Source organism: Triturus cristatus, chromosome 4_1 (assembly GCF_964204655.1).
Source record: "Triturus cristatus chromosome 4_1, aTriCri1.1, whole genome shotgun sequence".
Lineage (NCBI taxonomy): Eukaryota > Metazoa > Chordata > Amphibia > Caudata > Salamandridae > Triturus > Triturus cristatus.
The window spans coordinates 607,739,219-607,755,054 of NC_140585.1; the positions used below are offsets into that span (position 1 = coordinate 607,739,219).

The window sequence follows — 15,836 nt, forward strand, 5'->3', positions numbered from 1 at the left end:
TGTCACTCAGGCCTAGCGTTATCGCGGGAGATGGGCGGCACCACTGCGCTCCAGCCGCGGCGTCTAACGGCACTGTGTTCCCCGGCGTCTGTGCTGCCGATAGGCCCCTTTCAGTCAACTCCCGTAACTCCGGCTACCGACTTCCGTCAAGACCGGGAGTTGCCGGATTCGTTGCTGTCAGGCCACCGGTTCAAGTTTCTCTATTCAGGGAAAACGGATCGGAGTGTCGGATATACGTGGGGGATTTAGGGTTACGGAGCTGCTACTCTAGGCGGCCATCATGGTTCGATGCTTGGCCACGCCCCCTATGTTTCTTAATGCAGGCTGCATACCATATCATCAGATTAATTGGAAATGTGTTACAAACAGGATGAGGGATTGTTTTATACTTATGTTGGAAACTCAAATTATCCATTAACTATTTTATTTTGTTAGAGACTAATTTCTCACGTTAAACATTTTCTCTGCTATTTTTATGCTATGTGTTAACCACACAGTGTATGAACTGCATACATTAATTCATGGAAGAGTGGTTCTACGTCACTTCTTTTGTGGACCCCCACTTAATCATTACTTGAATCTGGGGACCTCCACTGAATCAACACTGGAATCCGGAGATCTCCCTCTGAGACGTAACTTGAAGCTGGGGACTGTGAATTTAGATCATTCGAACCTTAAAACAATACACACAAATGCAGAATCAAGCATTCTTCAAATAAATACACAAATGATGAAACAGTTTAATTAATTTACAAGCAAATATTAACAATAAAACAATATTTTAATTTTCATGGGAAGGGAGAATTTTTTTAATTTTAATTGAGGCCATCGATCATTCATACTATAATCTGTTTGATGTACTTGCGCTGTTCCCACAAATCCATCTGAGTATATCAACATAATTTTTAAACTCCAATTTCAAATTCCTTCAAACTTACAGAACATTTTAAAATTGACTGTTTTCAATTTTTCTTCTCTATTTACATGGGGCCGAATTTATATGTTGGCGGAGAGGGAAGTCCGTTACAAAGATGACCCCGCCATCATAGTGGTCTGCCTGCCTGTTTTAAATGTGGGTGGACCATAGTTTGGCCACGGTGGTGACTACTCCATCACCACCATGGCCAAACTTCTCCAACGGTATAAGGGTCATCAGAGATTTGGCTATATAGCTATTGGCCCAATTAGGATGGGTGGACATATAGCTGTATTCTTTACTGTCCATCACCACCAGGCTAACCCTGATGGTAAGGAATAGTAAAACGCATTAAATGCCCCCTTGGCATGGGAGATGACTCCAAAAGAAAATCCAGCTTCAAGATTTTCTTTTCGAAAACAAAAAAGATAAGTTTGGTGCGAGGATCCGTGATATTGATGGAGCTCTGCACCAAACTGCAAAAAGCATTGACAAGTACTGCGATGACAGCGGTTCCTGTCAATGCTTTAGTAATTAACTTCGTCGCCCTGATAGAGAAACGGACCATCTGGCAACAAATAAATTAGGCCCATAGATTTTATTAATGTGTTAAGATTATTTGATTTTCTAAGTGGTTGCGAACCCCGAGTAGAGTTTGCGGACCCCCAGTGACTTACAGACCACAGGTTAAGCACGACAGTCAAAAACTATAAAGAACAGAATGATTTTAACAGAGTGATACTTATAATATTTAATATTAAGAGGAAAAATGGTAAAAACCTCCTCAAAGGAACGGAGGAATTAAAATGTCCTTTCATAAGGAGCACATCGAACACAAAGTATTTGCCTTCTGTGCTAGAGACTCCTACGACAATGTGTGCTTTTTGAGACTAAAAATATTTTTTATATTAGCCATTTCTTTTTAGATTGACAAGGGCCCAGCAGCTTCCCCAGCAATATAGTTTAGCAAAAAGTCAGACCAAACAAAACAAGAATTTCCAAAAGCCTGGCAATCAATGCCAGATCTATTGGCTCTGCCAATGCTTGTTATTTTATGGAAACAACCGAAGATAAGAAGCAGACTGAATTTAACAGCACATCTTAAAACACTGACCTTTGACTCATCCAGGCCAAGGTTCTTGAGAGACTCTCTGCAATAATCTAAGAAGCAGGATGATTTGGAAAATGCTTTCCCAACCCGACGGTCACTGAAAAGAAAATATTTTCATTTACATCTCCAGAAGCTTTCATTTTTAAATACAACAACTGCCAATATTATGTTATGAATTCCATTCCTACACACACATATCACAAGTGTTTGTAACAACATAACAATCATTAACCAAAGTGGTAGATATTTATTTAAGTGATTTTAGAGCACACTCATAGCCCTCACGCATCAGATCGCTCTGCCACAGCAATTCCAATAAAACTATAAACAAGACAAAAGCACAATACAAATAATAATAACTTCCCACATGTATCAATGATAGAAGGGTATTGGGCAACGCAAGAGTACAACAGGATTTAGTAGAGATGAAGGGTAGAAAAATTAGTGGTGAACAGTAGAGAAAAGACCACCAGGTGATTACGGAATTGACATGGAGAAGACTTTCCTGGCATGGAATACTTGGTTGTGGAGGCAAGTTTAATTTCATGGGTTAAGGTGATATATGAGGGTTCCTTCAAACAAGTAGTTAGTAATGGGACTCTATTAGAATCCATTAAGTGGAATATTACTAAACAAGGATGTTGGCTACTCTTATTCCTCTTTTACGGAGTCACTAGTTTACTGAGAGCTAACTCTTACTTTAAGGACATTACAGTTAGCGAAGAGGAAGCCAGAGCATTAATATGTTGATCTGTTCCAAATACTTCAGTACTGTTTGGCTCGTTTTCAAGGTACAAGGTCAACTGGGGGATAAACATGCCCCAAAATGGTGACAGATTTAAAACTCCTGTAAAGATGGGCCAAGAAGCAATGCTTTCAAGTCAAGACAAGCTATTCTGAAGGAATGTCTTCAATTAACATGAAACCAATGGTGCTCCATAAATATAAGCTGTTTTTAAAAGAGAAAAGTTTAGAATATATATATATAAAATATATATATGAGGGGCGTGGCTAGCAGCCGACAGCAATGGCCGCAGTCTAGGAGAGCTCCGCGCTCGCTAGATCTCGCTCCGTAAATCCTGCCAGTAATCCGCTTCCACGGCGACTACTAACGTGTGCACCGACCACCGGAAGGCATCGGCAGCAATCGGGCGCTGTCTCGGGGCTGTCGGAGCTTCCTCAGAGACCACATCGGCGGAGCCGGGGGTGCGGCCTGCTTCCCGGGACTGCGACCGGGGCCTGGAGTAGAAGAACGCGGCCGGGGAGGAGGAGCCCGGCGCGGGACCACGCAAGAGGCAGAGGCGGCGCGCCGGATGATGCAGCGGGGCCTTGGCCCGATGGAATAAGGGGCGCTTGCCCTCGGTACCTCTCGGGAGGTTGTACAGAGGTGGACCCGGGCCTCGTGAAGGTGAGAACCCCCCAGGGAGGCGCCAGGTGGCAAGACGAGGTGCGTGGATAACAGAGGGGACAAGGTAATCCGGACCGGCGGCGTTGTGCGACTGGGGTGCTCCGGAGAGGGGAGGACACAGGCGCACGGCCCCCCCCCTGAATCTGCGAGGTGGGGGCGCCACTGAAGAGAAGTTGGACCGGTTCCCTGGGCGTGAGATTCGCGGCCCGAAATTACGGCGTGTCCCTGGGTGCGGGCTGGTCTGGCCCCGACAGAGAATGCGGTGGGGCACCCGGGCCTGAGGTTCGACCCATCGGCCACTGGTGTCTAAGGAGAGTGCTCTGGGGCCGCACATCAGCTGGTGAAAAGTGACATGGTGCGCAAAGGGGACTGAATTGAGCACCGGAGCCCCCCCCCCCTCACAGCCCTACCAGGTTGTAAAAGAGACGCGGAGCGGAAAGACACACCGCAGCGGTGCCCCCCAGTCCGAGTCTACAACGCAAACGGTGAGGAGCAGGCGTATATTAAACGACGACTCCCTGCACAAACGGCGGCGAGGGAAGGAGGGAAAACCGAAAGGCAGAGCGCTGGCCTTGTCGGTGCAGTCAGGCAGCGGCGACTACCGACTTCCCGAACGGCTGCCCACGACGCCGCACGACGGGGTAAGCACCATGGGGGGAAAAGGCCAACGTGGGACGCAAGCAGGAAAATTAGACAAGTATGCCTACCGCGTAGAGAGGTCGCGGACCCCAGAGACTCACGGGAAGAGTGAGGATGAAGTGCAGGCCGGTCAGCCTAAGGGGATTATCGTGCACGATGTAATGCGCACACTGACTCAAATGCAAACTTCGATAGGTACGATCTCCACAGATATTACACTGCTAAGGGCAGACGTGTCCAAAATTAACGACAGGCTGAAAGAGGTGGAGGACACGACGGCGAACCTGTCCACAGAGACAACGCTGCTACAAAACAAAGTGAGGTCTCTGGAAAGGGTACAGAAACAACTGGAAGCGAAACTGGATGACCAAGAAGGGCGCTCCCGCCGCAATAATATCCGCTCAGTGGGAGTGCCGGAGACCATACGTGGTCCGGCATTGGACTTGTTTGTGGAAGATCTAGTTAAGACTAAACTCCAACCTAGAGGTCTGTCTGGGTTTTTCTCAGTGGAACGTACGCACAGGGTGCCAGGAGGTGCGCACAAACCAGGAGCCCCGCCAAGACCTCTACTAGCCAGAATTTTCAACTTCCGAGACCGGGACGCCATTTTGCAGACAACGCGAGTCGCCCCCCGCTCCAAGTGGAGAATAGCAAGGTAGAGATATACCCGGACTACACAGCGCTAGTAACCAAGCAGCGTAGAGACTTCCTGGATGTGAAGAAAGAACTCAGGAGGAGAGAACTGAAATATGCAATGCTCTTCCCCGCAAAGCTCAGGGTAGAGGCGGAGGGCAAGACATGGTTCTTCATGTCACCGGAGGAGGCAACAGAATGGCTAGAGGGTTGGCGGAAATCCACGGGACGCAATGGAGCGGCGCAGAGACCTACAAACTGCACCACTGGGTCAAGCAGAACAGCGGCAGGACGACCAGTGCAACGCCCGGGAGGCGGCCGTGGGGATTGGACTTGGGCTTCCTCTTCAGAGACTCTCACCGGCATTGTAACGACCTACCTTCCAAAGAGAACGGTACCATACAGATAGAAGCTGTGAAAGTGGCTCGCACGGCCAGAACTTGGTCATCATTACAACCGTGGACATATTGAACTTCTGAGGGGGAGACTAGGACAGGGTGCAACTGGCATCTCCCCCCTGGCACGCAAGTACAAAGTTATGGGGAGAAAGCACTCTGCTCAGTTGGGGTGGTGGGTAGTTTGGAATCCGCGGGGCAGGGAAGCAGGGAGGAGGGTGTGGGGTAAGGGGTGTTTACAGGGGGTTTTGTTACGAAAAGTTTATCTGCATACCACAAGCCAAAGCGACATCCGCATAAATTCTCTTCCCTACGTGCATTGTACACTACGCATACAAGACAACATAGAATATGGGGCTGGACGTGGAACAGTCAATAACTGAGACTCACAACCCGCATATCGCAGACCACACCTGTAATCACAGTTCTGTCATGGAACGTCAACGGGCTGGGGGACAAGATAAAACGAGGGCTGGTATTACAATACATTAAAGGGAAGGGACCGGCGGTGGCGCTATTGCAAGAATCGCACTTGGTAGGTTCCGCGTGTCGAACCTTGGACAGGTGGGGGTACAAAATGGGAGTCCTTTCGGAGTTCACCTCCGGATCCAGGGGTGTGGGAATACTGATCCACAAGCGATGTCCATTGGTAATACAACAGACCTGGCCCGACGCGCAGGGCAGATTCGCGGCATTGGCGGCCCAGTGGGAAGGGAGAAGGTACAACTTTGTGTCGGTATATATCCCGCCGGCATTGCATGGTTCCGCGCTCCCAGACCTAGGCGCATTTCTGCTCTCGCTCCCGCAAGAGGCAACAATTATAGGGGGGGGATTTCAACGCTGTGATTGATGCGACCATAGATAGGCGACCCACTAGAGGATCCAGCAGCTCCAGTTCAAAACTGAAAGACTTCATAGACACGATCGGCCTAACGGACGCCTGGAGTGCGAAATTCCCACATGATAGGCAATACACATTCCACTCAGGAGTACATAACAGTGAGTCGAGAATAGATCACATATTTACCCAGGTGCTAGGGGTGGAACAGATAGCAGAAGTGGCGCACTTGCCCAGGGGAATATCGGACCACTCCCCGATACTGATAACCTGCTCGTCAGGCATCCCAGACAGGCGTAGGCTATTCCCGATTTACCCATACTATTTAACGGTTAAAGAGATTAAGAAAAAATTGGTCACCGCCATCAAACGATACTTTACTCAGAATGAGCGAACGGTGAAGTCACCAGCGACGCTCTGGGAAGCCTATAAAACGGTCCTACGGGGCCAGGCCATATCATCCGTATCACATCACAAAAAGCGACAACGCCAACACCTCCTTTCATTAGAAGACAATTTACAAAGGGCAGAGGCGGAGCATGCAGCCGACATCACGGCAGCAACCACGCACGGGCTACAGCTAGCACAACAGGAGTACAAGACATTTGTATGGGAGGAAGCGAAATCTCGAATTCAGACTACAAAGCACACAGTACACAGTATATGAACAGGGTGACAAAGCAGGTAAACTGCTGGCGTGGTTAGACAAGAAAGACAAAGCAAATAGGTGGATAGCGGAGCTCGTCACACAGAATGGCACGACTATCACAGACCCCCAGGCCATAGTAGAGGAACTGGCGGCACACTATGAACGTATCTATACGCCAACAGCTGCGGCCACCATAGAAGACAACAGAGCCTTCCTGCATGACATCCAAATGCCAAAGTTGGCTCAGACGGCAGTGGACGCACTTGAGGCGGACATTACACAGGACGAAACGACTCAGGCGATACTCGCGCTCCACACTGGTAAAGCCCTGGGACCTAATGGTATCCCGGTAGAGCTCTTCAGGCACATGGCTACGGTCCTAACGCCCCACCTATTGAACATGTACAACGATAGCTTAGAGAAGGGGGAGCTTCCCAGGGACCAGCGCCTGGCAACGATAGTAGCGATACACAAGCCGGGCAAACCGACAAACAGTTGCATGTCATACAGGCCCATATCCCTGATCAACGCAGAAGCCAAGATACTGGCCAAGGTGCTTGCGACGCGGCTGCAGCCCTATTTGGGGGAAGTGGTTCACCCGGATCAATCGGGGTTTATGCCTCACCGAAACACAGCACAAAACCTACGGCGAGTGCATAGTGTGATGGCACGCAAGTCCCTAATTGAGGAAGACGCTATAATTCTTTCCGTGGACGCACAAATGGCGTTCGATAGGGTGGAGTGGCCATTCTTATTCGCGGTCCTTCACCATTTGGGTTTTGGTCCCAACTTCATAAAATGGGTGGAACTGCTCTATACGAAACCGATGGCTCAGGTGGTGGCCAATGGGAGAATCTCAGACACCTTTCCACTGGCAAAGGGGACGCGGCAGGGCTGTCCATTGTCGCCACTCCTATTCGCACTCGTGCTGGAGCCCTTGGCGGCGTGGATACGGCAAGACCAAGTAATCCGTGGGCTTAAGTGGGCTCCGGGATGGGAGGACCGAATATCGCTCTACGCAGACGACATACTCCTTTATCTGGCCTCGCCGACCCGCTCCCTTAATTGCCTCATGGATATCTGTGCGGCGTTCGGCCGGGTTTCAGGATATACCATAAACTGGACGAAATCGCATATCTATGTACTCGCAGGTGCTCAGCCTCGCCTCCCGTATAATTGTGCTGCCAAGATAGTGCCGGAAGGGTTCAAATATCTGGGTATCCATATCACAGCGCAGGATGCCCACTTCATAGCTGAAAATCTCAAGAAACCTCTGGAGCGGTTCCGCAGAGATGTGCAGTGCTGGCGTGCGTTACCGCTCACCCTCTTAGGCAGGGCGGCCCTCTTTAAAATGATGGCACTCCCGAGGTTTCTATACGCCCTGCAAAACACACCATTTCCGATCGCGCCAGCATATTTCAGGGAAATAAATAACGAACTAAACAAGCAGCTGTGGCATGGTAAGGCGACGCGTATAGCGTTGCACAAATTAGTGAAGGGCTGGTATGATGGAGGAATAGCGCTCCCCAACATTAAGGTACACTACTGGGCCTCACACCTGGCGGTCATCAACCAATGGCTTCACGCTGCTCAGGAAGACCCGGCCTATCGCATGGATAGGCATCTGTTGGGTGTAGACAATCTTATGGGAGTACTCTACAACAGGAATCAACATAAACAACTCATAGGCCCCACAGCCCATACAATTAAAATCTGGCATGAAGTACAGAGGGATATGGGTTGGGAAGGAGTCATCACAAAGGCGACACCACTCTGGGACACAAATAAGCTGGGAAGACTAAAGAACTCGAAGGGATTCAGACAATGGGACCTGATCGGTATCTCAAGGGTGGGGGACGTATGGAAAAAGGGGGAGACCATTCCGTTTGCGGAACTGCAACAGAGCTATGGATTGGCTGATACAGGGACGTTTAGATACTTACAAATACGACATGCTCTAACAGCCATAATACCACACGGAACTAAACTGCCAGAATCCTCACCCCTCGAAGACAGGCTCCTGACTGACCATATGACGAAGAAAGCAATCTCACTCACATACAAAAACCCTCAAAGCTAGATGGGAGACTGACGTGGGTGAGTTAGATGAGATGGACTGGCAGGAAGCGCTAGCATCACCAAGAGAAGTGGCGATATCAGCTACATTTAAATTAATACAACTGAAGATCCTACATCGTACCTATTACACCAGGACACTACTGCATAAATTACACAGAGCCGATACACCGCTGTGTGTTAGACAATGTGGGGAGCCGGGAACGTTCTGGCACATAATATGGCAATGCGTAGCAATCCAGAACTACTGGAAAGCAATAGTGCGCACAATCGCGCAGGTCACTGGTATAACACTGGTTCCTGACCCAAGGGGATGCATATTAAACGTTTGGGAGGGCGTGGACCTTAATCAGACAGTGCAAACATGGGTAGCACTAGGGATGGCCTTAGCAAAAAGAGATATTGCGCAGCAGTGGGGAGCCCAGCAAGTCCCGACACTCCGAAAGTGGTGCAATGGAATGGACGACATAATGGTGACCGAAAAATCGGTCTACATACACAGAGGTTGCCCCCAAAAATGGAATAAGATATGGGGAAAATGGAATGAATATAGGGGTAACATCTGTGAGCCCCCACAGGCAGAAGCCCCATCGGAAAATTCAGACTAGCCGGGGTGTGTATAAAAAGTACTGATGGAAGGTGGTTTGAAGTGGTTGCAGGGGCGGGTGCACAGGGAAAGGGGATACTGAAAGGGGTCATTATTGTACGGCACAGGCTGATACAAGACGGATGTAAAACGCACTGTATAAAACGATATGGTATGGTAGAAATGGTTGGAAATGAAAATGTTAATAAAAAGAGTTAAAAAAAAAAAATATATATATATATATATATATATATATATATATATATATATATATATATATATATAAATATGTCACCCAGTGGCAGTCACCACTAGATGGTTATAGTTTGGTCAGCTGTTTCATTCGTAAAGCGTTTTTTGTGTTGCTAATACCTTTGGCACTGTTTGACGAATCTCCACTCAACACTTCCAAAAGATGCTAAATTTTGACCACTTTGTGCTAGAAAATGTTGGGGGTCACCTTCAAGCAGGGGCAGAGAAAAAAAGGGGGTGCCACAATGCAAAATCGCCAAGCATTTTCCATAGACTTATGTTTCCATTTAAGTACTTTATTTCAGTCATAGACCATCAAGTGACAAATCAGCAATACAGTACAAATACACAACATCTTAATAATTAACTCGCATAGCAGCAACACTGGTTTGATAAGAACAATAAAACAATACAGTATGATATTAAAAAGTGATAATTAAATGGGTTAAGGCCGTGGTGTTGACTAACTGGGAGTAGGCTAGGACTGTGGGGGCAGAAAGAGAGAACATTTACGCCAAATTATCTCTAAATACTTAGCAATTGAAAAAACAATGACAGGAGACGTGTCAGCTTTATATTTCTCTATTCGCTACCCTGTACTGGCGGACACATGGGAAATTACATAGAGGAACAATCCAACTCTTCCGCTGCTTACGATAATTAGGACGAAAGAACAATAAATGACATCAGTCTCTTCACCACTCTGCATGCAAGAAAAATGTTGCTAACCCCAAGGCTACCTTTCCATTTGGCTGTAAATGTGGCAAGGGGGAGTGTACGCAACCTAAACCTTAAGTATAGGGCTTTTCTGAAAGGAGGATCAATCTCGTCCATATGATTCTCAATGGAAGGAAGTGGCTTGACCTCTATAAAGTGTGTGGTCGTGTGCACCAAGCCTCCCTGATTGGACAGTTTTACCTCTTCATGCTCCCAATAGGTAAGCTTCAACTTTTTTTAATGACAGACGGTATGATAGTATTTGGATTTAACCAGTGCAAGCCCTTGGAGTAAAGAAACAGTTTTACCTAATCCAGCCACAGTAGCTTCACTCCTCCCTGTAGCCTGTCTAAAACATCTCTTAGATCCCCACTATAATGAGGTCTGGGCATCCAGGTAGACGTGGGCCCCTCATTGCAGATGAAGACAAAAGAGAGGGCAGAAAATGAGCAGGAAAGGCAAAACAGGGCAGAGAAACAAGCAGAAAAGGCAGAACAAAGGGCAGAAGAATAAACAGAAAAGGCAAAACAGGTCAGAAAAGGCAAAACAGAGATCAGAAAAATGAGCAGGAAAGACAAGAGAAGGCAGAAAATCAAGCAGAAAAAGGCAAAACTGAGGGCAGACAAATGTGCAGAGAGCAGAAAAACAAGCGGATACAGGAAAACAAAGGGAAGAAAAATGAGCAGAAAGGGAAAACAGATGGCAGAATAATGAGTAGAAAGGCAAAACAGAGCAGAAGAGGGCAAAACAGAGGGCAGAAAAACAAGCAGAAAAAGGCAAAACAAAGGGCAGAAAAACCAGCAGGAATGGCAAAACAGAGGGCAGAAAGGCGAGCAGAAAAGGAAAAACGGAGGGCAGAAAAATGAGCAGAAGGGGCAAAACAGAGGACAGAAAAACGAGCAGGAAAGGCAAAACAAAGGGCAGAAAAAGGCAAAACAGAGGGCAGAAAAATGAGCAGAGGGCAACAGGTAGACAGAAAGCAGAGGGTAGTAGACTGCAAGCAAGCTGGATTGGAGGACTGTCGCCGGGGAGCTGGCATGAGGACCCGCTTAATTTTTACAGAAATTAACCCCAATTGAAGGTTCACTTCTTAAAGGACAAATGATCCTGACCTCCAGGGCTAGATAAAGGCAAAGCAAGTGTGTTTTCTCGACAATTCCACATTGAAAGACGATCTGAAATGCTTCGTGGAGGTGAATGCATCGTTAATCTATTGGTGCGCAATGTGTAGCGGCTGTGACAAGTGGATTCTGTCTTCTCCTTACCTGGTGAGAGCAGAGTCCATGGTTCTCCCTTTAAATGACTACAAGAATACAAATGTGCAAAATAACCTGAAGCTCTGCCAGTTTGGCCCTACCCCGTGCACCTTAGTAGTATGCAATGGTCTTCCCGCCTTTTGCCAGGATGATGGGCAGCTTATCAAAAGGCCCCCCAGTGCTTTTCCAGCTGATTTTGGCGACGCGTTCTTGATGCTGAGGAATATGAGGATATCTCCACCAAACAAAGAAGCACTTACTTCATATAGTTAAGAGGGAGGACCCTTGTGTGGTGGAGATTTACCATTTTGTACTCTCATCTTCTTCTCTATAGGAAGATTCATGTTATCACAAATTTCTGGATAAAGACGCACGAGTAACAATCATATTGCCAAAATGCACACAATTTCACTGGTGACATTTCCTAGTGCTCCTTTACGCAGCTGTAGAATATGAACTGGACATTTACCTAAAATGTTAGCACTTCGTAATTAACCAGTAGAAAGTACTCCACTTGGGTAGATATCTTGTAGACCTCTGGACTCTTTTTGGATAAAGGGGCAGGTGCGGTTTCATTGTAGCCCAGACACTGACATAGCTACTGACACATAGACACCCACTTATACACTCAGGCATGCAGAGACCCACTCACACACCCACTCACAGACTTACTCAGACACTCTCACACTCACTCACACACTCAGGTACTCTTGTACTCACTCACAGAACCACTCAGACACTCTCACAGCCTTTCACAGACCCTTTCAGACACTTATGCACCCACTCACAGATGCACTCAGAAAGGTACAACCACTCACAGACCCACTCAAACGTTCATGCACCCACCTACTGAACCACTCATACTCTCTCTCACCCACTCGCAGACCTACTCAGAGGCTCATGCACTGACTCACACACCCACTCAGAGACTCACACACCCACTCAGAGACTCACACAGAGACTGTCACACACTCGCAGACCCACTCAGACACTCATGACCTCACTCACAGACTGACTCACACACTCATGGAGGCACTCGCAACCCCTCTTAGACACGCTCACACCCTCTCACAAACCCACTCTGACACTCATGCATCCACTTAGATGCCCATTCAGACACTCACACATGCACTCACAGGCCCACTCACGCACCCACTCAGACACCCAGTGAGACACTTATGCAGCTACTCCCAGCCCCACTGACACACTCACACACATCCGTTGAGGCACTTATGCAATCACACACACACATAGACACTCCTGCACTCACTCACACACTCACTCTCAAAGGTTGAAGATTACAGTTAGGAAATAAACCTTATAAACTCAATTAAATAACTAAAGGTTACAGGGACATTATAGTTAGGAAATAAAATAAAAAACATAGAAATTTGCTAAAAAAAAAACCAAAGGTTACAGGGACATTATAGTTAGCAAATAACATTTTAAAACACATAGAAATTTACTGTAAATTACCAAACATTACAGGGACGCTGTAGTTAGGAAATTGCATTTTAAAAAACTTAGCAATTCACTCAAAAAAACAAAGGTTACAGGGACGTTATAGTTAGGCTCAGATTTCACTCATACAAAACCATAGAAATTCAGCAGTTATAGTTACCTGAGATAACTATAACTTACACCTCCGCAATGCACTGCTTATGACCTCACACATTAATGACCAATTAGCTACCACACCTCATGGCTCATGGGAAGTACACATCTTACAAAATGTCAGAAACCATCTTGTAAGCACAAAAACTGATTGGTACATTTAACTTACCTATAAGCCCCTATCCTAATTCCCGTGGGAGGGACAGCTGCCCCATAACTGTTTTAGAGTGACCACAGGGGATGGGTTACCATTTTCATATCCATATCTCTGGATGGGCACAGAGAGCTCTGATCAGGGAAGGAAAGCTACTGCCATGCTGGATTTAGGGAGAGAGGGGAACTGTGGGATAGCTTAAAGTACAACCTACAGGAAGAGTAGCAAAAAAGGGTAGGGTCACCACTGGAAAGGTTTAACTTGATTAGGGAGTGGCCAGGAGATGTCCCCACCCACATACTGGTACCAGGAATACATGTGGCACCCACAGTACCCTCGTCAGAACACTCTTGGACCCGTGGAAGATCAGAAGAGGACTGAACCTGCTGCCTGCAAGCTGAGAAGAGACCAGAGGAATGGACCTGCTCTCTCTCTCTCTCTCTCTCGTACACAGGAGAACGAACTCCAAGGTCATAATACTGACCTCCTGTTCAAGCTACAGGGACACAACATGCTACGAGAGGCCTTTTACCTGCAACCGGCCAGCTGACCAGGACTGGACCTTTTTCTGCCACTGCCTGCCACTCTGTGAGTCTCTAAGTGCTCCCATGAGGTCCTGGGGGGCTTTATAAGTATACTCCAATGGTGGATTGGGACTTCAAGGTCTAAAGACAGAAAGTAAAATCTTTGGCTATGTCAAACCTGGTTGGTGTATTCAATCCACGCTCCACCTTGTTCAGCGTCAAATTGCACCTTAGTCCTCTTCTACTGCGGCCATTGACTATCAGTGTCACTTTGTGCTTATTATTCTATTCTCATCTCTAATTCGCCTCTTTTGATGATTGTTGTCATTTTGGTTTCATTTTATTTAATACAAAATGTTCTCTATTTTTCTAAATTGGTTTAGGATTTTTATTGTGTTGTGTTCTGACTTTATTACTGTTTAAGAATTGCATATATACTTTACACAATGACTCTAAAGTTAAGCCTATTTGCTCTGTGCCATAGCTGCCAGAAGTTAGAGCTGAGGTTTATTTAGTGATATTTGTGGTTCACCCTTACAAGGATTGAGAATATTACTTCAGTCGGGTTCTCGTCCCTCTCAACTAATAGCCCGATTTAAAGCAGTCTATTGAATCTACTAAAATCTGTTCAACTGATTTGTGTGCTTCGTGGCTCATAGGAAGAAGCTGGCCTAGCAAACTGTGGTGGGCATATTGGAAGGGCAAATATTAGACAATCCAGACACCAGTCTATTGAATACATTCAGGCATGTACAAGGGAATGCATTTGTGGCAGTTTGCATTGACATATTTTATAATTTTCCAAGAGTCAGATAATAATTAAACAAAGTATAAGTGGCAATTTGTGTAGCTGTATAAAGTATTTTCTAGGGAAGACTATTCATGAAATCGTTTCCATTCTTGCTTTTCATTCGTAACCTACTCTCACCTGTTTAATTAATCTTACCTTTGAAACTCCATGTCTATTCATGACATATTGAAGTCTTAGCAAAATGTTTTCTGGAGCTAATAACCTAATGGATGACTAATGCCTTAACACTCAACATACTTTTCCTAATGGATTAAACCCTCTTGTCAGTGGTTACATTTATCATGATGGCTCAAAGACTGTTCATTTCCAACAATGCCAGCATTTTGAAACACAACTTTGTAGCACTGCTTACCTACGTTCTTCAACACTCTCGAAGAAAGGATAATGATAGACACCACGTAATATAGATACTTGGCTTCTTCAGCTGATTAGCTGGTGAGGCCATGTAGACCACTTAATCCCATCATGTCAAGAGACTGCATTCCCTTCAGGGCTGTCTTACTCTCTCTTTAAAGTCATCATGTGTCTATACTAACAAATTCAATGTACTTTCACCCCAAATATACACAGGTGCATCACATAACAGTCAGTCCAAGGAAGAAACCTACAGAATCTTAAGCTTGCTGCCAGAGATGTGAGCGTCCTCCCCATCATCAAGTTGCTCATTACAATATCAAAAGGCGATCTACATATCTGTAGATCAGCCTACGCACACTATGACTTCATTGACAACTTGATTAATGCTTTAAGCTGGGTTTCTTATTTTTGCAGAGTTATCGGTAGGGCAACATTTCATGCAATTTTAGACATAATGGTTCCATGCAGCAATGCTATAATTAGTACTGACAGTGAAATTAACACAAAGAGTGGTGTAGTGCTAATACATCACAGCAACCTGGTAAAACAACATCTCTAGTTTTGATACCTTTTAATTCTTGAACGTGGTGTTGAACTCCTCCCTAATGTAACCACGTAGCTGCTTATCACTTATCAGCATCACGGTTTGCACAAATGCTTTATTACTGATCTGACTGACTAAATCACAGTAATAAGTACTGAATGACAACAATATTTATCTAGGAAAGTTTAATAACAGGGGCATTCTATCAAATGTACACACTATTGCCCTCCAGAAGCTGTTACATAACTTGGCACAAGCCTCTACCTTCCCCTCACAAAATATTAGCTGTAGTCATTTGAAGGTAGAATGCCTCAGCCCCATCGCAATGGACTGGTCAGACCACTGGATTTCCCCCT

At 46.2% G+C, this 15,836-nt stretch overlaps 1 protein-coding gene across 1 annotated transcript in view; it reads right to left on the bottom strand.

Annotated features, from left to right (window-relative positions):
• Positions 1 to 15,836, bottom strand: part of METTL25 (methyltransferase like 25) — a 580,957-nt gene that overhangs the window by 99,260 nt on the left and 465,861 nt on the right. The window contains exon 9 of the mRNA XM_085652969.1: positions 2,031 to 2,124. Coding sequence (XP_085509095.1) covers positions 2,031 to 2,124 — 94 coding nt within the window. The remainder of the gene's footprint in view (positions 1 to 2,030; positions 2,125 to 15,836) is intronic.